This window comes from Cebidichthys violaceus, unplaced genomic scaffold (assembly GCF_023349555.1).
Source record: "Cebidichthys violaceus isolate CVI_PGR_0920_01 unplaced genomic scaffold, fCebVio1.0.p SCAF_1, whole genome shotgun sequence".
Taxonomy (NCBI): Eukaryota; Metazoa; Chordata; class Actinopteri; order Perciformes; family Stichaeidae; genus Cebidichthys; species Cebidichthys violaceus.
In genome coordinates this window covers 12641486-12667137 of record NW_027176262.1, presented here as the reverse complement: position 1 = coordinate 12667137, position 25652 = coordinate 12641486, and the positions used below count along the sequence as shown (strand labels likewise).

Here is a 25652-nt window from a genome sequence, read left to right as displayed (position 1 = left end):
AGAAAGGTTGGTAGTTAACCAAGGGCACAGGTGCTGAGATGAGAAGGCGAAATAACATTAACCCAGAAAAATATAACATAACGCACAGAGGCAGAGGTGAATAAAGACATTTTGTCCCCCATTCCAAACCTCATTGAGCCGGTGTGTGGGACTGAGCGCTAAACTATCTAACTCAGCCTCTGGCTTCCCTGCCGCTGCTCCGCTTGAGCTGTAATCCCAATCAAGGGGATTTGTGTTTGAGGTCATCACACTAACTGTAGAAAGAAAGGACACACACAGGTGCAATCAAACATATACATTCACACGTGCACATTCATTCCTTAAGGATTGTACATTTTGTACAGTTGAGATCGAATATTTAGCAAAAGCGCCTATGTGATTGTAATCTGTTTGCATGCGTCTGATTTTGTACTGTCAGGGGTATGTGAACAATGTTACATTCAAGTTCCAGATAAGATTGTAACGTTGTCATACCTCTCCGGTATCTCATGCATGCATCTTGTCTTTTATTTCCCTCTGTGCGTCAGTGAGTGTGTCTTCTAACACAGCTGTTTCATTCACAGTTTGATGGCCTCAGGAGGAACAGCATAGGCGTGTATAGAAAGAGTAAGTAACTGTCAATACATTTTTCTGCAATATTACTTAATCTTAAAGTTACTTGATTCAAATCAAGTGTCAAATCTGACTGACTCAAAATTCAACCAGTTAAAGTAGCCCACTTGAATCAATGGCTAATATGAAAACAATGTGTTTGAACTTAATCATTGCAACAGCCTATGTCTCCATGGCTATTGCCTCAGCCTCTCTGGCTATCCCCTGTGTCCTGTCGTGCTCAGACTCCAATGCCAGCAATGGGACGTGCACCACGCCTGCTGTTCCTCCGCTCAGCCCCGTTGAAGTTGAAAAGGCCGCAGCCACCATCCAGACCCACTTCAGGAAGTTCCAACAGAAGAAACATAAGAATGGCAAGTAGATGGACAAAGAGGGATGGCGGTACCTGTACTGCAAGTCTGGGAGACAACAGGAAGCAAGTGGGATGTATGTGGATTCACGAAATAATGGATGAACTCTGTGATAACACAAGCATATAATCAGTCATATTCAAAAGTGCATACAGTCAAAGCTCCTGGATTAGTGACACAGTACAAACAATAACATAACAGTAATAGCTTCCATTTCAAACAGCGTATTGTCATAATATCTACAATTATATGTGAAATATGTATTATAATACAGTGTACATCTGAATGAATGCTAGTTTTGATATGCTGTGATGATGCAAGTATGCTGTAAATATATATAACCAGTGTTTGAGTGTATTAGTAAGGAGGAAAATATAAATCCAATAATTTGTTAACACGTGGGTCTTTCAAAAACAAATTGTACCAACCTGTCAATAAACTCCTCTGGAAGCCTTTGCTGTGTTTCATTACAGCATGATGCCCTCTAGTGTTTCAATCAGGTTCTGAATTATATGAACATCCAGGTGTTGATGATATAATATTATATATATTATATACTTATACTTTATGGTTGTGAAATAATGAATAACAGCATCACAGTTCATAAAAAGATAGCTTTATTGCACAAGGTGTTGAGTACTCTTTTTCTGTTTTTGTTTGTTTTCATAGAAAAGAAAATGTAGAGTTAAACACAAGCAATTGCAAATTGAAGCAATGTTTCCCCATAAAAGTTTAAGGAACAACATCTGCATTTTTAAAATGTTTTAATTATACCCCTTTTTAAATTGTTAAATTCACCATTTCCCCTTTTTAATCACCAGCAAAATTTTCAGAACATGCAATGCTGCCGTCCTCCTCCCACCCCCCGCCCCCAAAAAAGTGGAATTTAAAAAAGGCAAAATCTAAATCAAGCAAACTGTGACAAAGTAAAAAATCTAAATCAAAACAAGATTTAAAAAAAAAAAACAATAAAAAAAGAGACAATGCAACCAAATGTCCTGTAAAAGAAGAAATAAATATTGTTAACTATGCATGGTCCACTCTGATCGATGAATCAAGATAAAGCAGTGTCTGTATAGTTCTATAGTTTTTCATTAAGTCCTCCTCTGTTTCATTACAATAACTTCAGTTCAAAGTTTACATTGTGCCCTGGTTTCTAGTGAAGATGTCGAAAATAGTACTCATTTATACAAAACACTTTCCTATGTACACAAGTTTCCTATTATGGATAGAAATAATGTTTAATAAGTGGGCAAGGGGTCCAGTGAGAGGGGAAGATCTGATTGGTTGAGCAGATGTGAAAAAGGTTGGGGAAGTAGCACATGTGAAGTTGGCCTCATGAACACAGACTCAGTTTTAAAAGTATTTTATTGTATTTTAAGGAAAAATCCACCCTAAATCACTCATTAGTCATTGAAACATTGCAGATGTCTGGCCAATTAAGAAAGGCTGCTGCCAAGAAATGTTCTGCACAGGGAATAAAAATAACTGTACTGTAAATGTTGGTGTAGAGTATGGTTACCAATCTGGCAGGTTTGCATTTGCCTTGAAAACAAGTCAATTTTAGTTTTGGCCTTAAAATAAAATGTATGCTTGTAGGAGGACAAAAAAGTCCAGAATTCAGGATTGCTCACCAAAATATTTCTGCAGTACTGTGTACTTCTGACAGGTCAGGGTGTGTGGAATTGAATACAACAACAAATATATTACACTTGAATTGAAATCATCCTGAAAAACATTGAAGGCATAGTTTGATATTTAGGGAAATACGCTTATTTGCTCTATTGCCATGAGTTGGATAAGAAGATCAAAACAGCTAGCTTTAGAAAGTAACAAGATCCACCTGCCAGCATAAAATAGCTTACTATTTTACATTTTATATTTCGTTTGTTCAGTCTGTCCAAAAACAAGTAAGTGTAAAAACGTCTTCGCTGGTTGCCTGGCAGCAACACAATGAGGACAAGACTTCTCCCGGCCGTGAAATATTCCAGCACATAACCTCTGTAAAACCACAACTTGTCATTTTTACACTTTAATTTTTGTACTATATGTCATATTTTTATCTAACTCTTAGCGAGAAAGCAAATAAGCATTTTCACAAAATATAAAGCTGTTGTTTTTAGCATTACTTTACATTCTCTGTTCTCAGTAACAGTGTAAAGGTAACAAAGGGTGTCATTTTCCTTAAAGGTATACATTTCATATACTTTTAGCAAACTGATAGTAGATCAGTGTTTTACAGTAGAGGCAATTTCACTGAAGAATTGGGGAAAGCAGGTTGGACAGGAGTTTGTTTCATCACTCCATCCGATATCCATACAACTGTTTATGGTCGCTTAAACAAGCTTCCCCCATTTCCAAACTCTTGTTTTACTGAAAACAAGTATTTGCACAACTTGAAACATAAAGGCCAAAAGGAAAGGCAACCTACCCATTAACACAGGTAAGCTTTTAATTCATTTCTTTCCTGTTTAGATTTAAAATTAAAGGGAGCATAACACATATATGAGCAGTTATAATCGTTACTGTGTGGTATTTTTATTAGCCTGCAGTCCTGGAGTTTGGGGAGGACTCACTATGACACAGATAAGAAGCAGAAATACTTTTCGGTCTGTTTGTCTTCATTAATTATAGTCAGGTAATGGCATTGAGTTTGTGAACACACCTTTGGAAGGTACAATACAACATATTACAATAGGCTCACTTACTGTATAGGCTGTCCTTGTTTTACGGTTTTCTTTTTCAACACCACACTTTCTGCACTGAGCCATAGACCACAGTTAACCAGCAACACAATCTCACACTATAATTTGACTTTACTGTGCTTGTCTTCTCAGCTGCTACCTGCTGCACAGGCTTTGCAGCTGGAACATTTACAAAATCACAAGGGGGTCATAGTATCATTCCTCAAACCTCCGTTTCAGTATTTAACTTTCTTTCACATCACTTTCTTTCTTTCAAAGTTCTCCCGTCCATGGTTGTGCTACCCGTTTAAGCCACCCTCTTCTTTTTCATTTTTCCTTCTTGCAGTTTTTCACTCTGAGTGATTGTCTTGTGATCTTTTAAATATATTTTCAATTAGAACGGCTTTTATATTTCTCTGCTTTTTTCAATATTCATATATTTGCTATATATTTGAATAGAAATATATATGTACATACTTTTGAAAACAAACATATATCATATCTTTTTTCTATTGCGAGAGCCCTGATGTTACGTTTTACCATTGCAAAACATTTGGAGCAACTCATTTTTTTGGAACCATCTTTGTTATGGGTTTAAGCTTTGGGAGAAGAAATGGGGAAAACAAACTTAGAGAGTTAGCAGATACAGTACCATGCATAAAGCTAAAATAAATTTCAGTGAGGTGGAGGGACTTGAAAACACATCTTTTAGTTCTGGACACCACTTATCTCTCTGCTTTGTAACCCCCTCTTGTTTTCCTAACACAACTGCAAATTCTATCAACACTTGATCTCTCGGTCTATAATCTCTAAGTCATTGTCTGTTCATAAATTTAAGATCACTTCATACAAATATGATTTTTCTTGTATACATCTCAATAAATTTACTGTATATTCACAACTTGTCTCTCCATTCAAGTTATAATGAACATCAAGTAGCATTTCTGCCTGTCTGTGCATATTAGACCTCTTCTCTCAGTCTGTCTGTCTTCTTAACTAGCCAGTATGCTAGCAGTAGGTCACAGTGACACTGTATGGATATGATGGGAGACTGGGTGGGTAGGACTGAAGATGGGGAAGGATAGAAAGGGAAAAGTGGATACAGGTAAAATGAGTCAACAAAGAAAAATGGCATTGTGGTGCCATGATAATAAAAAGGTCTCTTGCTTTTTTGTTGAAAAGAACCTCTTTCATCTGTAATTGCTCTCTTTTGAACCAACCTCCTCTTAAGTATAATTTCTTAAGCATTTCTGTCAATCTCACTTCAAAACAAAATGCTGGACCATTTTAGGATCATAATGTTACATCGTCAGCATCATCATCGTTACTGTTTGAATCCTCTTCACAGGTACGAGTGGAGGGGGTTCGGTTTTGACACAGACGTCTGCCAGAGAGGTCAGCATACTGATTGATTTTCAAAAAGTCCACTGTTGGTGTTGCCTGCCACATGTATTCATATATATTTACACATATACACCCACACACACGCAGGCTTGTGAAGGTTACTGTTACTTGGATCCGTTCTAACTTTTTCTATCATATATCATCAGAAAATAAACAGAAAACTGATGGGGGAGTAAAAGGTTTGATTTCATCTTTCACTTGATGTTTGACATTTTTTGAATCTCCTCAGCTTTGTTTCTGTTTATAAAAGCATCAATTAACACCACTATGCTGTTTCATCCATTGCTTGAGGAAGAAAATTCTCAACTCAAAACAGTTACTGAGGCAACAGTTGTTTCATTGCCTCTAATGTGTTAATCCATGATGGCGTAACCTCCCAGAGCCAGTGTAACACCAAGGTGGGTAGTTTATGCATACAGTAAAAGCATCCTGTAATGGCACAATGCTGTGATATGAGCTCTTTTTCCATCAGAGACCAGAAAAGTAACATATTTAAAAACCTAAAAACCACTAGCAACCTGGCTCATTCTAGGACTGTTTTGATCCAGAAAACAAGACAGTGCATGTGGAAAGCATTTTGTGCATAAGTACTGTGTCCTTACCAGAAAATTAAAATATGAGGTGAACGGATAAATCATTTATGTTTTGGCAAGTGATTTCCAGGGTGATGAAATTAGGGATAGAAAAAGATGACACAATAATAATAGAAAGCAATCAGGCAGAAAGAAAGGCAAACCCCTGTGCTGTGGAGACCCAACTCTGACCCCTTCATACCGTAGTGTCAATGGGAACCCAACCAGCCCCCTGCAGCCTGCCACAGCGCAGGCACTGACAGATCAGCTGTGCATGTATATGTTCCTCATCCCACCTTTCCATAGAGGCTTCAGGCAAGCGTTGGCTTGACCAGCATTCCATTAAGAGTTACAGTGACAGGCCGCGGTGATGGCAGGCTACACCAGTGTGTATGACTTGGAGTAGGCCCCTGCCCCTCCATCCCTCTGCTTCTGTAGTCTGCCTAAGCCCGAGGAGCTGCTCTCCAGCAGAGAGTCTCTGGATCCTCCCATCTTGGAGGAGGATGACGAGGCACCTCCTGGAGTCCCTCCTGTGGTACTGGAGGATGATGCTGCAGCAGCTGCAGCAGTAGCAGCAGCTGCCGCTGCACTTTGGGCCACTGAGGAAGAAGAGCCTGGCATGGTGAGAGTCCTCTGGGGAAGTGTGGAGCTGCTAGAGCTAGCAGATGCCCCTCCAATACCTCCACCACAGCCTCCTGTTGCTCCTCCAGAGGAAGTGAGGTTGGACAGGCCAGAGTGGCCCATGGTTAGGGCCTGCTGCTTTGCAGAGTCCATAGTCACATGACGTCCCTGGGTGTGGTATGCTCGCTGCGCAAGGCCACGAATAGAGGCTTCACGGGGTGGAACCACTGGACATGGGTCATGATGGTCCGACTGCTTTCGAAAGAAGGGATCTGACTTCATGTAGAGGGGTAGGTTGCAGTAGTCACCTGGATGGTAAAAGTTACATTTAATGTGGCAGAAAAAAAATAGGCAAAAAAAACACCTATAGATAATAAACAGTTTTGTACGCTATGAAATTGTGTATTCATCTAAACTGCTTATTGCCCTGGACTTTTCTGGCAGCACTACAGGTATCTTTGCACGCTATGTACATATGAACCATCAGTCAGAAACATCCTCTCTAAACTTAGAGGTATATATTGTTTATGTGTACTATTTTTATATTATATTATAATGTATAATTGTATCTACAAAGCCTGATTTTGATTCTGGTATTAATTCATAACACAATTTCTTTGTCATAACTCAGTTTATATTTAAAGCCATTTTAAATTTGATGCCATGGGAAAAGTATTTCTTTAAAAAAAAAGGTCCATGCTTTGCAGCAACCACTCACTCTTGGCGCGGTGTGGGATGGGCACAGCTACATTCTTGCCACGATCATAGTCCTGGGGTTTGGGTGGCGAGGCAGTGAAACGGCAGATACCGGGCTCTGAGGGTGTGCTCATAGACGTCATGCTATCTGCATTGTCATTGGTACCTGTGGTCATCTGGTCAGATGAGCTGTCAGAGATAAAGCACTCAGTAATCTCAAATTTGGCATGCTGCAGGTGCTCCTCTAGCTTGGCATGCTCATATGCTCTTGCCAACTCCTCGTAAGTTGAGGAGGCGCTCTCTGTCGACACCATGCTGTTGCGACCCTTATCTATGAAAGAGAAAGAAAAGGAAATAAAGTTAATCAGAGTATTACAAATGCCTTTTGAGGTGTATCCCACTGTAAAACCATATTTTCCTTTACATTTGACAAATAGCTTTACTTATATGTGCATGTTAATGGCTGTAAGTGTCATTTCACCCATGTGCCAACCTGTATCCTGTGAAAGGCTGGCACTGTAGCTGTCACTCTCTGTGACAGTAATGCCATGCTGGGAGCCAACTGTGCGCCAGTCTGACGTGAGAGTGCGGGCTGGCGTGGAGGCCTGGCACTTTGTCAGAGTCCACTGACTTGAGTAGCGGTTCCTGATGCTGTGGGCTGACTTAACACTCTTCCTTGACACTGGGTCTGGTGGGAAATGGATGACGAAAGAAGGTGGTTGTGCATATGTACAGAGGAAGTTCAAAACCAGAAAAATTAACAAGCATTTGCAGAACACTCTACAACTCTACATGCGACAAAACTGCTTCAGTTACTTGCTTTTACTGATAAAAAGGGACAGTGAGGATCGAGAGCACTTACTGGTTCCTGGTCTTATGTCTGACATGTCAATCAAAGGGCCGGTGTTCTGGATGAGGGCAGGGTGATGGACGGACACACCTGTGCAGAAGCTCTGAGGGTTGCCAGTTTGGTTGAACTCTGTGTCTGTCACAGGGATAGTGGCTTTGTCCTCACCTATAAGATATAAAAGCAATATTTCATAAAAGCAGCTATTGCAGGTTTAAAAAACTGACCACTATAAGTCAAATGCCTCCAAATCTTCATTTTAGATTTGACATAAAGACCATTTGAACCAAAGCTCATGCACAGACACGTGAACACACAAAACAACTTTCTCTTCCTCTCACCGATTTGCTTGATGCCTTCTTTGTCTTCGATTAGCAGCTGCACTCTGGGGATGTCAATGTGTAACCGTGGGCCCTGAGGTGGTCCCTTCACTGGGGTGTCAAAGCTGCGGTTGTTTTTACTAATCCAGAGATATACGACGAGCACACACACACAAACATTCACGGCTTAAACATTTCCGAGGAATTACTTTTGAGTTAAACTAAATCATATTTCAGACAGATTTTGTGCAAGATTCGGAAATAGCAGTCTTACCTGATTAGCATCTCTGCCAGGCTTTTGGCATCTACAGAGAGCATAGAGCATAACAAATTATATATTCCTGACACACAAATCAATCTTTAAAATAAATACAACTCTCAAGACTTTATTGAAGTTTCTCTCTGAAGTCTGCTTCAGGAATCTCTCTTAAGACTGCTTTGTTCTTTTTGCCAATTCCTTCCTAGCACTTCTCTCACCTCTCAGTCTCTTCAGCCTCTTTTCTTTGCGTTTCTTGCGAATGATGAAGAGGAGCGCAACACCTAATGTGACCAAGATCACAGGACTGCCAATCGAAAACAGCTTCTTGACATCATCGTTCTTCTCCAGGGGGGATTTGATCGGTGGAATTGTGCCTGCACACAGGAAGAGCAGGGGTTACTTACTGCTGTTTCACAATAATATTTTAAGGTATCCAGTAAAGTGAATTTCTTATTAGCAACACCACTGTTCATACAAATGGATTGCCAAACAGAGAAAGTCATCTACTCACTACCATCATAGTCCAGTGTTGCAAATTGGGAGCTCTGGTTTCCACAGCCAGCGCTGTTACAGGCTTTCATCTTCAACTCATACCAGGTTGCTTCACGCAGCTCTGCCAGAAACACATCTGTGGTGGCATTCGTACGTACATTCTGCCATGCCCATGTACCTGCATCAAGTACACACACCATATCAGTGTTAAGTCTGATCTCTTTTCTCTCCTTATTGGTTTCAATTAAAACATTTCTTTGTTACATGCAAATTTTTCCTATTCGATTTGTTGCACGATACCTCAAAATACTATTGCAACTTGAAAAAGCAGTGACCCACCTTCTGGTCTAAACTCCAGTGTGACAGCGCTGATTGGACAGCCTCCACTGGCCCAACCCTGCAGGTTGAGGCGGGCATGGCTGGAGTTAATGTGTGTGAAGACCGGCTGATCCTTGTTGAACTGGGGTTCTGAAGCAAAATCATGATGCATTTGTCCATTCAGATTACAATTTGTAAATGTATAACTGCTATAGTAGGTGCTACAAAAATATCTTACTAGATTTACTAAATATCATCTAAAGCTCCAGTGTGTAGCTTTTAGGGGGATCTATTGGCAGAAATGAGTATTATATTAGTATGTTTTATTTAGTATATAATCACTGGAAAATAATTGTTATGTTTTCGTTAGCCTGGAATGATCCATTTATATCTACATAGGGAGCGGGTCCTCTTCATGGAGACCACTTTGTTGCACCGCCATGTTTCTACAGTAGCCCAGAACATACAACGCAAACACTGGCTCTAAATAGTCATTCGCATTTTCGTGTCCGACACCGTGGTTCTCCTACATGCTTGGCACACGGGAGAAGTTTCAGTTGGTTACATTCTGCAACCTCACTTCTAGATGCCGGCAAATGCTACACACTGGCCTTATAATTCAATCACTCACTGGTTGAACTAAATAATGGTCACTACTATAAGACATGATGACAAACAAAGAGATTGATCTAAAAGGACGAGAAAAATTGTGCATTTACAATTTCAAAAGTCTGTTCTGTGTTTATAATGAAAGGTCAAGAATGAATGATTTTATGGTATTATTGTAAGTTTTTAAGGGTTCCAAAATTATAAATATTGTTGGATGAATGCTATCTAAAGCTTCATTGTTGACTGCACCACAGAGACCTCTCACATGTGGCCTATTTTTAGTCCTTAAAGTTCTGCCATTCTGTTATTGCTCTGCCACTATTCCACCATACAATGGAGATATATGCTTCGTCATTGGAAAAACTGTATTCTATAAATACTTTTAACTTTTACCTATTCCAGGCTTCTCACCTCGCCCATGGGTCTTTGCCTCGATGATCTCACTGATGCGTCCAGCTCCAACACTGTTCTTTGCAGCCAGCTTTACTTTATACCAGGTGCCACAGCGCAGGTTGTCCAATTTGAAGGAGCGTTCACTAGAACTGATGAAAACATCTTTCCATTCCTCTGTGTTGTCTACAGAGTACTGCAGCACAAAACCTGTATACACAGAATAATTATTATTATCTGTCTTTATTACATAATTCTCTTTTTTTTAACTGTTGAGATAAAGAACTCATTTTGCACCAACCCAACATAACATTAGACATTGGTACCTCTACTGTTCGCTAGATGGCAGTGTCACACTGTACTTCTCTTGCCCAGAACGGCCCGATTGGAGGACGGTCTAGCTGCTCTCTGTCTACGACGCCATTAGTTACCTACAAACCCCAAGACTGGGATGCCGCTGACTGAGCATCTATGTAAATGAGGGTATGCAATGTGGTGACTGTTTTTATAATCAGCTGCCTAGGAGAGCCAACTCCCTGCTGCTGCGAGACACTTTACATCTAATCCTCCCTCTGTGTCCGTCTTTTCTTCTGTGTGTATATAATTATGTATATATAATGTCTTCCTCTCTGTGTTTCATTGTAGTCTTTGTACCATATTTTTCCTCCCTCTCTCTCTAACAGATGGTGTGATTGAGCACAAAACATTAGAGAGGTTAATATGTGCAGATCCTGCAGGTTTATAAGTTTTATAGTCACTCTCTGTCTGTCACACAACAGAAGAGAACACAGCAGAACATAATGGTCAAGAACAGCACAACAAACTATTGTAGACAAGATTAGAAGACAGCATCAGTTCAAACTTTAGGATTACTAGCCTACAGGATGTATTCATCTCTTTATTTATTTCTCTATTTCTTTTTTACACAAGCTGGAATACTTTTCAGAAGACACTGCAGAAGTAATTGCAAAATATCTGCTTAATGTGGACTGCTGACACTGTGCAGATGGCCTCACAGACAGACCTGCATTCTGTTATACATACAAGATATACATATAAGCTTCACTAATGTATGAGACACTGAATGATGTATGCAAATACAGCTTGGTGGACCATCATTATTTGAACATAAAGCTGCACACCCAACGGATTACAATACATTACTTCTGACTTGCATGATTGTAATGCTTTCTCTGGGTCTTCCTGGCAGTATGCTAACCCACATTAATAACACAAAAACATTATATTGTTACAGCTTTTAGTGGCTTTAAAATATAATTAAACAAATGATTCAAAGAGATGTTTTTGAATCTGATCTAATTTAATTTTCTTCATAGTTTTTACAGCCAAACAATAAACTACTAGATCAGTATGCACACTAACAATGTGCCAGTTAAAAGAGATATATTTTTTATAAGAGAAAATATTTTTCACATTCACATTCTATGTATAAACCCAACCCAATGACCTAAAGCAAAACTCTGTATACCTTTAGACACACTGGCAACAGACGAGAAGAAAGAGATGCAAGTTTAGAGAAAGACAGACAGAAAGACAGCTTTGTGCAGGGCCACGTACCTCTGATAGAGCTGCCTCCGTTGTCTCCTGGTATCCAAGCCAGAGTGATGGAGGAGGTGGAGGTGGTGGAAACGGTTAGACGAGGCTGGTCTGGAGGGACTGAGGATGAGACACAAAAAGTTAACAGCTCAATACTACTTGTACTATCTAGACATATAACTAATGAACAATTATAGGCCCATATCTCCCATTTTTAAGTAAAATAAGTGAAAAGGCTATTTTTCAACAGCTAAACAACTTCTTGATGTCTTTCAATGTTTTTGATCACAACAACGCACCGATACTGCTCTTGTTAAGGTCTTCAATGATCCACTTAAACACAAACAGTGGCAACATTTCTGTCATAATATTATTTGATCTCAGTATTGAATTTGCTACGGTCCACCACACCATACTACTAGACCAACTAGAAAACTGAGTGGGATTTTCTGGCACAGCACTAAATTGGTTTGAATCCTACTTAAAGGACAGGGACTACTTTGTGTCTATAGGTAACTACACATCTGGATGGACAAATCTGACATGCATAGTTCCCCAAGGCTCTATTCTGGGGCTCTTCTGTTTAACATGTACATGTTTACACTAGCTCAGATCATGGAAAACAACAAAATAAGTTACTGTAATTATGCAGATGACACACTAATTTACATAGCCATATCATCAGGGGACTATGGTCCCATAAAATCACTGCACATGTTAATGCATTGAACAAATCAATGATTGGATGTGTGAGAATTTTCTTTAATGAAACAAAGATCAAAATGTGGTAGTAGTGTTTGGTGCCAAGGAAGAACGTTTTAAAGTTAGTGCTCAATTTCAGTCTGCAATGTTAAAAACCACAAACCAAGCCAGAAATCTTGGTGTAGTCATGGACTCAGGCCTGAAATTTAATAACTACATTAAGACAAATAGAAAGTCAGACTACTTCCACCTTAAGATTATATCAAGGATTAAAGGATTTATTTTTCAGCAGGACTTGGAACAACTTGTCCATGCATTTATCTTCAGCAGACTCTACTACTGTAACGGTGTCTTCACAGGTCTCCCTAACAAATCAATCAGACAGCTGCAGCTGATTCAGTAAGCTGCTGCTCCAGTCCTCACTAAGATCAAGAAAGTGAATCACATCACTCCCGTTCTGAGGTCTTTACACTTGCTTCCTATCTGTCAAAAAAAGTTTTATGACAGATTTATAAAGCACTGAATCGTTTAGGGCCAAAATACACCACACGCCTCACAACATCTGGGACAGGTCTGCTTTCTGTCCCCAGAGTCAAAATGAAACGTGGAGAAGCAGAGTTCAGTTTTTACGTGCTAGTCAGCCACAACCCCCACTTCTTTTAAATCAAAGCTGAAGATTTTTATGTTTGCCTTTTATTAGATACGTTTTTTACACATGGTTTTAGCTTGTTTTTATTTGCTATTCTCTTGACTCTTAAATTTGAATTGTATTTACATAAATTTGTTTCTTTTGCACTCTGTCTCTGTCTGTCTTTTGATTTAAAGCAATTTGAATTGCCTTGTAGCAGAAATGCTATATAAATCAACTTGCCTTGTACTAAGATATTATTATTATATTATAATTTTATTAAGGTGGTTAAAATGTATTACAGTTTCTCATTTTCAGCAAGAACTGCAGGCATAAAAGTAAGTTGCAACCACAGTTGAATGGACCAAATTAAATAGTCTGAAAGGTACAGGTATTAATGCCATTATTGCCACTTTCATACCTTGTACCAAAAGGTTGACAATGATGGTGTCAAAGCCCAGCGTGTTGGTTGCGGTGCAGGTGTAGTAACCAGAATCTTCAGCTTTGACAGAGCGCAGCACCAGTGTCCCATTGGCCAGAATGAGACGTTGTCCATCTAGAGACACTGGGATGGCTGTGTCCTCACTAACAGAGAGAGAAAGAGAGAATCATGGGAGGACGTCATCAATGATTCTTTCTAGATTGCGACAAAAGGTTATTTATTTTGTTTCAAGTGTTGCAAATTGTCCAAAAGTATCCGTTCAACATGATCTCAGTTTGTGTTACAGAGCTGCATAACATTTGTTTTGAGATACCAAGATACTTAAATACTAATTCGCTCTTAGACACATCACAGCAGCATCATAAACTCAGCTTTACATAACATTTCTGGGGAGGCTATTACCTGTCTTTGGTCCATTTTATAGTAGGTGTAGGTTCTCCTACTGAGCTACAGGGCAGTCGCACCTCCTTCATCCAGGGAGTGGTCACTGTGCCCCCAAATGACAGGATCTTAGCGGGGGCTGGTGGAAGATGAAGAACGAAATGTAAAAATGAAAGGTGTATGGAGGCAGAGCGATTGAACAAAGACCATTAGAGCTGTTAGTATTAACATGTAGACAAGAAAGGCAATAGCCTAATTAATATGTACCAATCGGTTAATCTTGCCATTGTCAAATAAACAATTTTTAAACACGATAAACAAATGCAGTAGAGGTGTCAGAATGTGTTAAATCAATACAGGAATGTAATGGTTGATATGCAATTGATTTGTTTTCAATTTGGGATTCTTTCAATAAACAGGATTTACTAGCAGAGTGTGTAATGTATTTATCATGATTCACACTTGGTGGAAAATAAATCGGTGTGAAATGTGACATTGTCCAGCAGAGAATAGTGTATGTGTAAGAATATAAGATAGGACAAGGATTGAGCAGAGAGGCTATTAAAAAAAAAATCTATTCAGGCACATAACACTCTTTCTCTGTCAATCCCCCCCACCCGCTCTCTCCTTCTCCTTTTCTTTCTCAAGCTTGGCGTCTTAATGCAAGTGCTCTAGTGCACTTATGTTAAGGTTGAATGAAGTATTGAGTGGGAAAGCCTGAAGCACACTGCCTTTTACAGCTGCCGATCAGCTGACGCACCCACCCGTACGAGTGCACACGCACATATACACACACACACACACACACACACACACACACACACACACACACACACACACACACACACACACACATAAACTTGCAAACCTTTGCACCCAGCAGTCAAAGGAACGAATGGATACAACAGGAAAGGATAATATGGTGGGAAGTGCACTCTATTCATTCTTACTCCCTTATTCTTCTTGTCTTTTAATCCAAAGCCTATTGATTAACTGCCCTCATCATTTTCTTAAACACTCTGCTTCTCTATTGTCTTGTGTATTAGTTGGCTCTGTTCCTGTGGTTTTCTTTCCTTTTTTTTCTTCCTCAACCTGCGGTTCTCCCTTTTGCTTCCACTCTTATCATTTACCTGATTCAGGCCAGTTTATCTGGTGCCCTCTGAACTCTGAAATCAATAGCACATCCTCAAAAACCGGAGGTGAGGTTGAAAACCATGCAGAGGAGTTATACAGAGCAAGTGACAAAGTAAGAGAGAGATTATTTTTAGTTGATGGCATTGTCAATAAGAGGCTTGAAGAGGAATACGTGTCAGTGTCGTAACAGTTCCTAAGAGAGGGAAATGGTAGAAAGAGAAAGAGAGAGAGAGAGAGAGAGAGAGAGAGAAAGAAAGACAGAGAAAGAGAGAGAGATGGAGAAAGAAAAACAGAGAAAGAGAGAGAGATGGAGAGAGAGAGAGAGACGGAGAAAGAAAGACAGAGAAAGAGAGACAGAGAAAGAAAGACAGAGAAAGAGAGAGAGAGACGGAGACAGAGAGAGAACAAGCACCAGAAATGTCAGAAAAAACAAGGACAGTGTGTGTGGTGTCAACCATCCAATCACCACTGATACGGTGATTTGAAGGTAAAAAGCATTTCAGCTTTAGAGGTCAACATATGGCTAAATTTGGTTGAAAAATTAAAGCCGTTTTTTAAATACATACATACATACACACATATACGTACATAGACGTGTTTCACTTGTATTTGAATGACAATATTTCAATGTGAAGCAGTGTGTAAATACACATTGAAATACAGGCAATTAAAAGAGTACTCCATTAATTTATCATCGCACTTCTTTAACATTGACAACTCATGATGGACCAATTAAAAAAAATATCTAAATGAATGCAACAATACAAGGAATATTGTCTTTTTTATTCCAAGCATTCCTCTTTATTGTAAAACCTGCCTTCTACATGATCCACAATGCAATTTGACTACCGACAGTTCGGTTAGAGATCCGTGTGTTATGCTAGTAAAAGCTAATGTAGCCTCGAGCTGTTGCCGAGGCTACATTACATTACAGCTGCCTCATGCAGAGATGATGACGGGTTACAGAGGACTGGTAAGCTCACTCCTTTCTAACTCAACACACCCAGATTTTGTTGTATTGTGTTCTTTAGACAGGATTGATCTCTAGTGACATCACTTTAGGCAATTGATCAGATTTCGCACAGCACTCTCTGGAGGCACGAAGGGTTTTATATAACTTTGTCACATATGCCGTAGCACTCCCAAAGAATTGTATGCAGACTTTGATGTGTTCAAGATGAGCACTTTCCCTTTAGATACTGTTGAAACAATTTAACGCATGTAACAATTTAACAAAAACTATTTTGACCTGCAAATGACTAAAACCATGTTTACTTAGCATCCAAGTACTAGTGTATGCCTCTCATAATGAATCTGCATATCGAAGGACCCACCCTTGGCTGCTGGCTCTACAGTGACCTTGTCACTGAAGTTACCCCGGCCTGCAGTGGTGACGGCTGCAGCCCAGATCAGGTACTGCTGCCGGTGGTTGAGGTGAGTGATTCTGTAGAAAAGCAGCTCTGGATTGGCTTCATACTCACTGGGTAGCTGGGGGAACCAAAAAGAGAGGTTTAATCTGGGAAGAACTGCAGGAGCAATATGTTTTATAACACAGAGTTAAGCATACTCCAAACATCCTAGCATGTCACGCCATATTATATTAACCTTAAACATCTTAGGACTATTCTGTTTTAAATCAAAACACATATCTGCTAGTAGGCTGCAATATATTCACTTGTTTTATTTATTCTGTTCCCCTTGAAAAGTTTTGTAGAAATAAGCTGTTGTATCAGGTACATAACCACAAAATAAAGTATTGCATTACATTTATTTTTCAAAACATCTCTCTGTCATATCACGCAATCTGCATTGTATCATATTATATATATATATATATATATATATATATATATATATATATATATATATATATATATATATTAATGTTAAGGAGCACAAAGTAAATTCTGGGGGAAGCCAAAGATAATTTTGCTGGAGAGGCAGACGTAATGTGAAGTACTGAGTGAACATCATTCTAATGTAAACCAAGCCCTGTATGCTCTCCTTGAGTCAGTATTACAGGAAAAGTGAGGAGAATGGGGATGAAGATACAGAGGGTCTGGGGCACGTCATATTATGATAAGGCAAAAATAGCTGGAGGGAGTGAGGATAAGAACCGGGGGAGAGAGAGGCGGGAGGGTTAGAATGTGGGAAGAAGCCCACTCCCTCTCCTCTGCTGTTCTCCTCAGGGAGGGGAGACAAAGATATGAGACAGAGGAGAACAATGGGGGACAGACAAATGAGTCAGTCAGAGATATCACGAACAGTCATACACTAATGAGGCCTATCTACTACAGGCATCAGTAATGACAGAGACGAGAGGAGAGGAGGAGTCCAATGAACAGGCAGAGAAAGGAATGGATGCACACAAGCGAGCACAAATACACTGACACACACATACAGTGGCATGACCCGGAGGTGGATGTGTAATTGCAGTGTGTTTAACCCAGACATGTGTCTACTGTCTAGACATATACGCATCACAGTCCCTTAAACACATGCACACACAAACACACACAAACTCTCTTTTTGTTTTACTGCCTGCCAGTCACTTATCATCTACCCACCACTTATACCCTTATTCACTCAAAACCTACTCTTCATCTACTCCTCAGGTATCCCGACACCCAAGTACACGCACAGACCCTCAGCAGCTCTGTCTGTTTCTGTGCTGCTGGCCTCTGCTATGAATAGAATACCACCAAAAAAAAAATAACACACAGACACACATGCTGCAAGGTAATACGTAACACTCACTGCCACCTTCTAAATCACATGTTTTACCACTGTTTGACACTGGCTTACATTTCTGACTGACAGGCGCTCATGCACAGGTGAAATGAAGACTGCAATACAAGTGTCAAATGGTTTGAAGAGTCACTAAATGCAGAGACCTGTAAAACCTGCAAAGACACTGCAGTGTTGCTGAGCTCTGTCCTATCCTGCTGGGTTGTTGTCTGCAGAATGGTTTATTCTGGGCAAATAGATTCCAGTATTCATGTTGTTTTTCACATTTATGAGCAGGCCATCATGGAGGAATCCATTGGGCTTTTTATTACTTCCCTGTGTTTCCTGTTCATCATCCATTCCTCTTGTCCCTGTCCTTTCGATATTTTTCTCTCTGCCTATCCTTTTACCCCACTGCACCATCACTCTTCATCCTTCTCTTCATTTTCCTGCCCCTCTCCACATTTCCCTGTCATCTGTGGGCCCAATCCTTGCTTTTCCTTCCATCTATCTACCAGTCCCCCCCTCTGTTTTACATCCTCTCTGCATTTCTCCCCTGACTCTTACGTATATCAATGTCTTCTTCTTCTCCTCTCTGTACATTTGTCTATATAGTCTGCACTGCAGGCAGTGGTATGGATGGAGGGATGGATGGATGGGTGGGTAGGTGGGTGGAGGGATGGATGGATGGATAAATGGATGGATGAATGGGTGGGTGGGTGTTTAGATGTTGGGAGGAAGGGAGGGGGGAGTGACAGAGTGTGTGTTGCTGTAACGGATATTAAAATATTCCTCCGGCGTGGAGATAGCGGTGATCCGGGGAACGATAGAGAGAGATAATGAAAAGAGGAACAAAAGTACTCCCCGCTCGGTGTGTCTGACCCCCCTATCCCTCCTTCCTTCTCTCCAGTTGCACTCATTTACATAGTAATCATCGCAAACTCTGCATGGGGGCTTCAGAGAGAGAAAGAGAAAGAGATGGATAGAAAGAGAGATGGGTCGACAGAGAGAGAAGAGAGAGAGAGAGAGAGAGAGAGAGAGAGAGAGAGAGAGAGAGAGAGATGGATAGATGGATGGATGGACAGACAGATTTTGTGAATGACAGAGACTAAGGAGAAAATGCATGCATATTCTAGATCGGTATGTATATGGTGCATTTGTGTGTGTGTGTGTGTGTGTGTGTGTAAAAGCAGGATACATTTCTTGCTTTTGAATTTGCACTTCATAAAAACACTAGTTGCATATATATATATATATATATATATATATATATATATATATATATATATATATATATATATATGGACCTCTTATATGCATGGTGTGGTACACGTGTGAGTGTGTGTGTGTGTGTGTGTGTGTGTGTGTGTGTGTGTCTGTACGTAAGTGAGAGTGTGTGTTTTCTGTCGGCTTGTTTTCTGCCCTCGTTGATGAACAGATGAGGTTGTCCTGGCAACGTGATGAGACGCAGATATGTAAATGAGGCTGGAGGGCGAGCTTGCACGCACACACACTGCGGTATTAGGAGAGCTCATTTCACACACACATCTTGCTGAGACTGCAGCACTAGACCACACACACCGAGAGACAAACACACATCCACAAACATACAAATGCAGTACAGCGTCATAATTAAATCACTAAATCTATCTCAGCATCATATAAAAAGTATAACAGAAGCTGTATTCTACATAAATAAAGGATAATTCCCCCTTCATCACCAGCCATTTTTGGATGGTACTCTTCCCCCTTTTCTCTCTTTCATTCACTTCTCAACCCTGAAACTCTCTGCACCCCTCTTGAAACTTACCGGTTGGCCAGAGCCGGGGCTAGAGCAGTAGATGGTGTATTTGCGGATGATTCCATTTGGCTTGTGAGGAGGTAACCAGGACACCACGACACTGCTGGCAGAGGAGGGCACAGTTTTGATGCCAGCTGGGGGTCCGGGGTCTGAATCATAAAGGGTAGCAAAGAGAGAAATGGAGGGCAGAGTAAAACGTGAACCAGGTATATTTATCTGCATGTACAGTATGTGTACATGTGTTGTTGTTGCCTGTTAATTAAAATGCAAGCACCAAAAACATCAATGCATAACCACTCGACATTAAAAATATATAGAGTATATTTATATTTATATATATTTATATTTAATTATTTGATCATCACAGCCTTTATTGAGCAATTTAGCTTGCAATATTTGGTGTGCATGCAGACTAGGGCTGGAATTTAAATTAATATTGATTAATATGATCTATCTTCATTTTTAAGCAAACATGACAAACATGGACTCTTTTTTTGGGGCTGGCATTCCTATTTTCTATCTTTGGAGTGGAGTTTTGGTTTGACAAAATAAGCAACATGAAAAGGCCCGCCTTTAGAAGCCATTTTTTGACCAATTAATGGCAAAATAATACGAATGACAATTAATAGGCACTACTATATTTAAATTTAGTTTGCCGCTTTTGTTTCCACCTGGGGTTGGACGTGCACACTCACAACCTTCTTCTCTCATATATCATGTTGCCATATGGACAACTCATTGTGCATTATTGCTTACTTGACCAGATACTTGCTTGTATAAAAAAACATGTACTTTTTTTATGGATATATATTATATGGTAGTATAGTATAGTACAATATATAAATGTATACTATTTTTTAAAGAAAACTCCAGTATATGCTTATGTGTTAGAATGGAGCACTGCAGCCAATGCTCTATAAGGGATTCATGAATTATTTTTTTATGTATTTGTTCTCATCAGAGGTAAGATGATCATTACTCTAAGATTAACAACAAAAGAGGGCATGTAGTCTTGGTGTAACAGGGATTATTATGACCACTTAGAAGGTTAGAAAATCCTGAAAGAATAAGACAACACACAGTAATTCCAAGTACCCTAAACATACTGTGATAAACATTGAATCCACAAATTAACAACCAAATGCCTTGGGGGCTCTTTAGAAAAAGAGCATGAAAAATAACTTAATCATGCATCTCTGTCTTCTTTGCTCCTATTCTTACTGTCTTTGTGTCTAAAAAAAACAGACACAGAGAAAGGCAGGCTAAGAATTGTCTGTCTGCACAATTCCACTTCAAACACTTTTCCATATGCTGCAGACACAACTGAGGACAAAGGGAGGGAGAGACCGGGAGAGACATAGAACGTTGAACGTATGTGAAGAGGTTGCCCCTGGGGTTGACACAGTGTCAACCCACGTCAGGGCAAAAGAGAAACTCAGCTTGCCCCTGATTAGCACACACACACACACACACACACACACTCAAAGACTAACACAACACACATATTTGAAGAGCTATTGCCATGAGACTGACTCATAAAATGGAGATAAAGTGAGGAAGAGAGAATAAAGGCCTGAAATGGCTCTTCTTAGAATCTCTGCCCCCTCTCTCCTGCACTCCCTTTCTCCCCTCATTTTCTCCATCTCCAGACGCTTGCCTCCTCCTTTGCCTGGCCCCAGGGAGGAGAGGAGAGGCGGATACGGATGTAATCCACAGCCCGCCAGTGTAAGCACAAAATTAATTCTCTCTAAGCCACAAAGAATTAATCCCTCTCCTTGTGCTGGGTGGTAAGCTAGACTTGCACACAAACAATAGCACATCTACACACACATGCACCCGCGCATGCACATCAACGCTAAGGCACGGTACACATTTGAATACACACTTACCACCCACCAACACTTCCGCATATTCACATGCACAGACCCACACCCTTAGGCTCCTTAACCACACACACTCACACACACACTTTTTGGCTTCTTAATTCTCATTAGCACTGGTAATGGCACATCAGAGCACAAAGAGGTTTTAATCAGCAACCTCAGCCTTACAAAGAACCCCCCCCCCGCCTCTCTGCCTCCCACATTGCGGCCTAAACCAAAAGCAAAAACCCTTAGACCTGCCCCAAAGGTGTGTTAAAGTATATGACAAAAGGGTCAGTTCATTGTTTGGTTCATCTGTGTAGAAAGATCTAATTAAATGTGGACTCACAGTCTTCACGGGTTTGGATGTACAGGACGTTGCTACGGACACCGTCTCCAGCCTGGGTGTAAGCCAGAACCTGGATGCTGTAGTTGGTAAACTTCTCCAGGCCTCTGAGCTCCACCTGCTCCTTGGTGGTTGTGATGTTTTGCATTTCACCCCATTCTGAAAAGGACAGAAAGTGTGCAATGTTCGGACCAAGGGCAGAGCTGTTACTAATCATGGTGTCACAAATAAGATGACAGACACACTCAACACACCTCCATCAGGAAAGACAGCCCAGAACACGACACGATAGCCCTTCAATACGCCATGCAGTGTCATCCTGGGAGGCTCAGCCCACGTGATCACTGCCTCGTCTGATGTTACAGAAATGGCTCGAATGTTCTGAGGAGGCTGGCTGGGCACTGAAGACAAAGAGGGAGAGAGAAGAGAAACGTTACGATAATCTGAACAATGTACTGCATCTTCAGTTTATGTCTAACATTATGTAATTCAGTTTAATCAAAGAAAAAAAAGGTCTGTTTACTGAAGGGTGAAAAACAATCGCACTGCTTGATGACAGAGCTAAATACATATGAAATAGAGACAATGAAGGAATCCTTTAACATCCAGGTTTCTTACCCCTTTTTTTAAAATGATCTTATTCAAAACTGCAACAACATTACACATATATTCTTATATATCGGCTTGTTCCAGATCTTCATTGAAGTTATATGATGTTTACACTGAGTGAAATATTAAAAACCCAATTTTCTAGATGTCTTGTGCATAATTTGTACACAGTTTATGTTTGTTTGTTGATTTATTAAATGTTAACTTAATATCTCATTTAAGTAGCTTTAAGGTTCATTTTTAATTTTATACACATTTAGCCAAGATTTAGCCTAACCCTGACCCTGACATATTTGGAATTTTGTGGATCTACAAATTAAAGCAAAGTTCTGTTGGTTTGAAAAGTGTTTGTAATGGCTGGTCGTTCACTTTGTCAGTGGGGTTTAAGAGGTTAATATTTGGGAAGGCTGCCATTGTCTCCTCAAAATTAGGATTGCATTGGCTAGCTGATAAATAAATAAATACGCCCTCACTGAAACCCTAAATTTCCATATCAAACCTGAGGCGAGTAAACAGACCAGTGATAGATAAAAAGCTCATAACATGCTTCCAGCCTGGTGTATAGGACCATCTCTACAACCACCATCTCTCTTTCTCTGTACAAGCCTCCTTCTGTCCCCACCAGTCCAGGTGTCTCTTCTATTGGCTACCGCTGACCATTAGTCTTTCAGGCTTTGAATAACACACACTGTTGAAGATGAACAGAAGTCAACTTGTGAGAGAATGAGGGGCAGGAAGAGAGGAAGAGAGCTGAGTGAAAGACAGAGAGCAATGAAAGAGAGAGATTGGGCCAAGTCCACCAGGGAATTTCTCTGCAGCTGGTGAAGTGAGAGTAGGTGGGGAGGACAGAGGAAGGCAGGGAAAGGAGAAAGGAGGATTAGAAAACTGAAAACAGGGTTTTGCATGAATAAACCTTTAGGTTAAATAAATAGAAGGCAAAACCCCCCAGATTTTTCTTCCTTCACAGTCCCACCTTTATGAGAAGAGATATAAGGATAGAAAGAGGATAAGAACAAAACATGTGAGCTGGATCCAAGTGCTTCCAAATTGTCAGCATTAGAGCTAAACAGATGAAGGGAGACAGATACATAAGGGGTTAAGAAAAAAGTATAAAGGTTGTTGCGTAAATCTTTTTTTTTTACAAAATAAAGATGGAGAATACAGGAACCGAAATAATGAAAAGCAGTTTTGGACTGGGGCTACAGGGAGGAGGCGATGGAGGCGAGGGGCAGAGGAAGAAGGGAGGAAGAGAGTTAAAAGCAAGGGGGACAAGAGAAGGGCAGAAAAAGATGAAAAGAGGGAGCAGAGAGACAATATGCTCAGCTGTGGATAATTACAGCAGGAAGCAGTGGAGGGAACGAGAGAGGGACAGACAGAGAGACAAGCTAATTATAATTATTTTTAGTATGCTTGTTGTTATCACTATTATCATAATGGCCATCAATATCACTGTCGCCACGGTGACAGCCATAGGGAAGAACTAGAGGGCTCTGTCTGCTCTGGACCAATGGGGTTCAGCCAACTGTTTACTCTGTGTGTGTGTGTGCGTGTGAGGAGATAAAACAAATGTGGATGTCGTATGATAGAGATTGAGAGATGCGGCATGTATTGAAAAAAAAAAAGAGTCTGTTTCGTGTACAGCTTACAGATTGATTGAATTAACTGCAGCTCAATATTAAAGAATAAAGAGTACAAGAAGAAGTTTTCTCGAGAGAATATAACAATAATTACTTAAAGATGAGATTTTTTTTTTTTTTTTTAAAAGAATCATTTATCGGTGCGTTGTTAACATATGTCAGCATGTTTTGGATTTATTTATCTCCTCATTGGCCAAAAGTCAATTAATGCTGGACAAAATATTGCTTTACAAGAAAGTAATCAATGGAAAAGTTAATTATGTACAATCCAAAAACTAAATAAAGTCCAAGTGATCCATGCTCCTACTGCTTTACACCAGCACAAGACTACCTTCAACCTCACATACCTTTTTGCCTTTTTATATTTTTGAAGAAGATTTATGATTTTTTTTTAAATGTCAATATATCTTCCTAGCCATGCTAAATATGGCTCTATAAAGTGACTTATTTGCAGATTTTAATTAAATTTGATAGAATGTAAAAATTGGTAAAAGCAAAAGATTCGTTAGTGGTTCAGATCTGGATGGTGTGTAATTCAGAAAAAAAGATTTCTCTCAAAAGATTTCTTAAGATTGCATTTTTGCTATTTTGCTATTACCCTTCCCTGAATGAAAAACAAATCTGGCCCATGTGTTTTATATATTGTATGTGTATTTTCTTGCATACCTACAGCCAGATGCAGACAACAAATTGTCTAAAGATTGTTCAGGATTGTATAGCCTAGGAAGGGGTTTCTGCTCCCTAAGTGCTTCTGTGGTTCATTCAGTAATTTTTTCATCCATTCATTCACTCAACATTTTGCACATCTACCCCAGAGCCATCAGGGTGCATGGCAGTATCACTGGATGTCTCACTATACAAGGATCACTCAATCCTCTCTGCGGCGCTGCTGAATGTGTACTGTGTCTATGAGACTATGTGTGTCCTTGGTATTTGTGAAAAGCATGTGGATGCCAGCAGCCAACATTCAGTCTTGTTGAGAGGGGAGAGAGAGAATGTAGTAATTTTAGGTTACAAAGCATGGCATGATTTGACATAGATCAAGCAGTGAGACAGCAAAAAGAACAATGGCAAAAAAAAGAAGTGCAGTAACTATGAATCAAAGCCAAACAAACAGAGGGTTATATTTCATAGGTCTGACCGTTTATTCTTCTCTTGTATTCAATGCACCATACTGCTTAACCTTATTCCCCTTATTGCTGCTGATCACTAACCCATATTTGCACTCATAAACAGAACATGAGGCAATGAATCCCTTTCATACAAGATGAGATATGTTATATGTGTGCTGCTTATTATGATTCTCACCATCTTCCAGTGTTGTAGCATTGATCTCTGAGCTAGAGGGCCCTGTGCCGGCTCTGTTGAAGGCCTGGACAACCACACCATACTGGGCAAACTTCTTCAGGTTGTCCAGTGTGTAGACCTCACTGTCTCCAGTGGCCTTCATCTCCACAATGCTGTACTGACCGTTACTGCCCGGGCCGTTCTCTCTGTAACCGATCTGGTAACCTCGGATCACCCCGTTCTGCAGCTCCTTCCTGGGAGCCTGGAGAATAGAAAACGGAAATATAGTACTGACATCATCTATTCTCATTCATTTAGTGCATGTTTACCCACGTCCACAAACTGCTTACACTAAAAAGGAATCA

General features: G+C 40.1%; 1 protein-coding gene across 1 annotated transcript in view; it reads right to left on the bottom strand.

Moving 5' to 3' along the window:
* Positions 1–1567: 1567 nt before the first annotated feature.
* dscaml1 (Down syndrome cell adhesion molecule like 1) overlaps positions 1568–25652 on the bottom strand; it is a 100662-nt gene continuing 76577 nt past the window's right edge. The window contains exons 19-37 of the mRNA XM_068711150.1: positions 25309–25549; positions 22009–22155; positions 21758–21913; positions 19556–19695; positions 16353–16506; positions 15191–15211; positions 13906–14023; positions 13483–13646; positions 11753–11851; positions 10196–10384; positions 9197–9325; positions 8877–9035; positions 8584–8739; positions 8381–8411; positions 8128–8246; positions 7802–7954; positions 7433–7627; positions 6962–7270; positions 1568–6551 (exon numbers count right to left, since the gene is read on the bottom strand). Coding sequence (XP_068567251.1) covers positions 6001–6551; positions 6962–7270; positions 7433–7627; positions 7802–7954; positions 8128–8246; positions 8381–8411; positions 8584–8739; positions 8877–9035; positions 9197–9325; positions 10196–10384; positions 11753–11851; positions 13483–13646; positions 13906–14023; positions 15191–15211; positions 16353–16506; positions 19556–19695; positions 21758–21913; positions 22009–22155; positions 25309–25549 — 3231 coding nt within the window. The 3' untranslated portion in view covers positions 1568–6000. The remainder of the gene's footprint in view (positions 6552–6961; positions 7271–7432; positions 7628–7801; positions 7955–8127; positions 8247–8380; positions 8412–8583; positions 8740–8876; positions 9036–9196; positions 9326–10195; positions 10385–11752; positions 11852–13482; positions 13647–13905; positions 14024–15190; positions 15212–16352; positions 16507–19555; positions 19696–21757; positions 21914–22008; positions 22156–25308; positions 25550–25652) is intronic.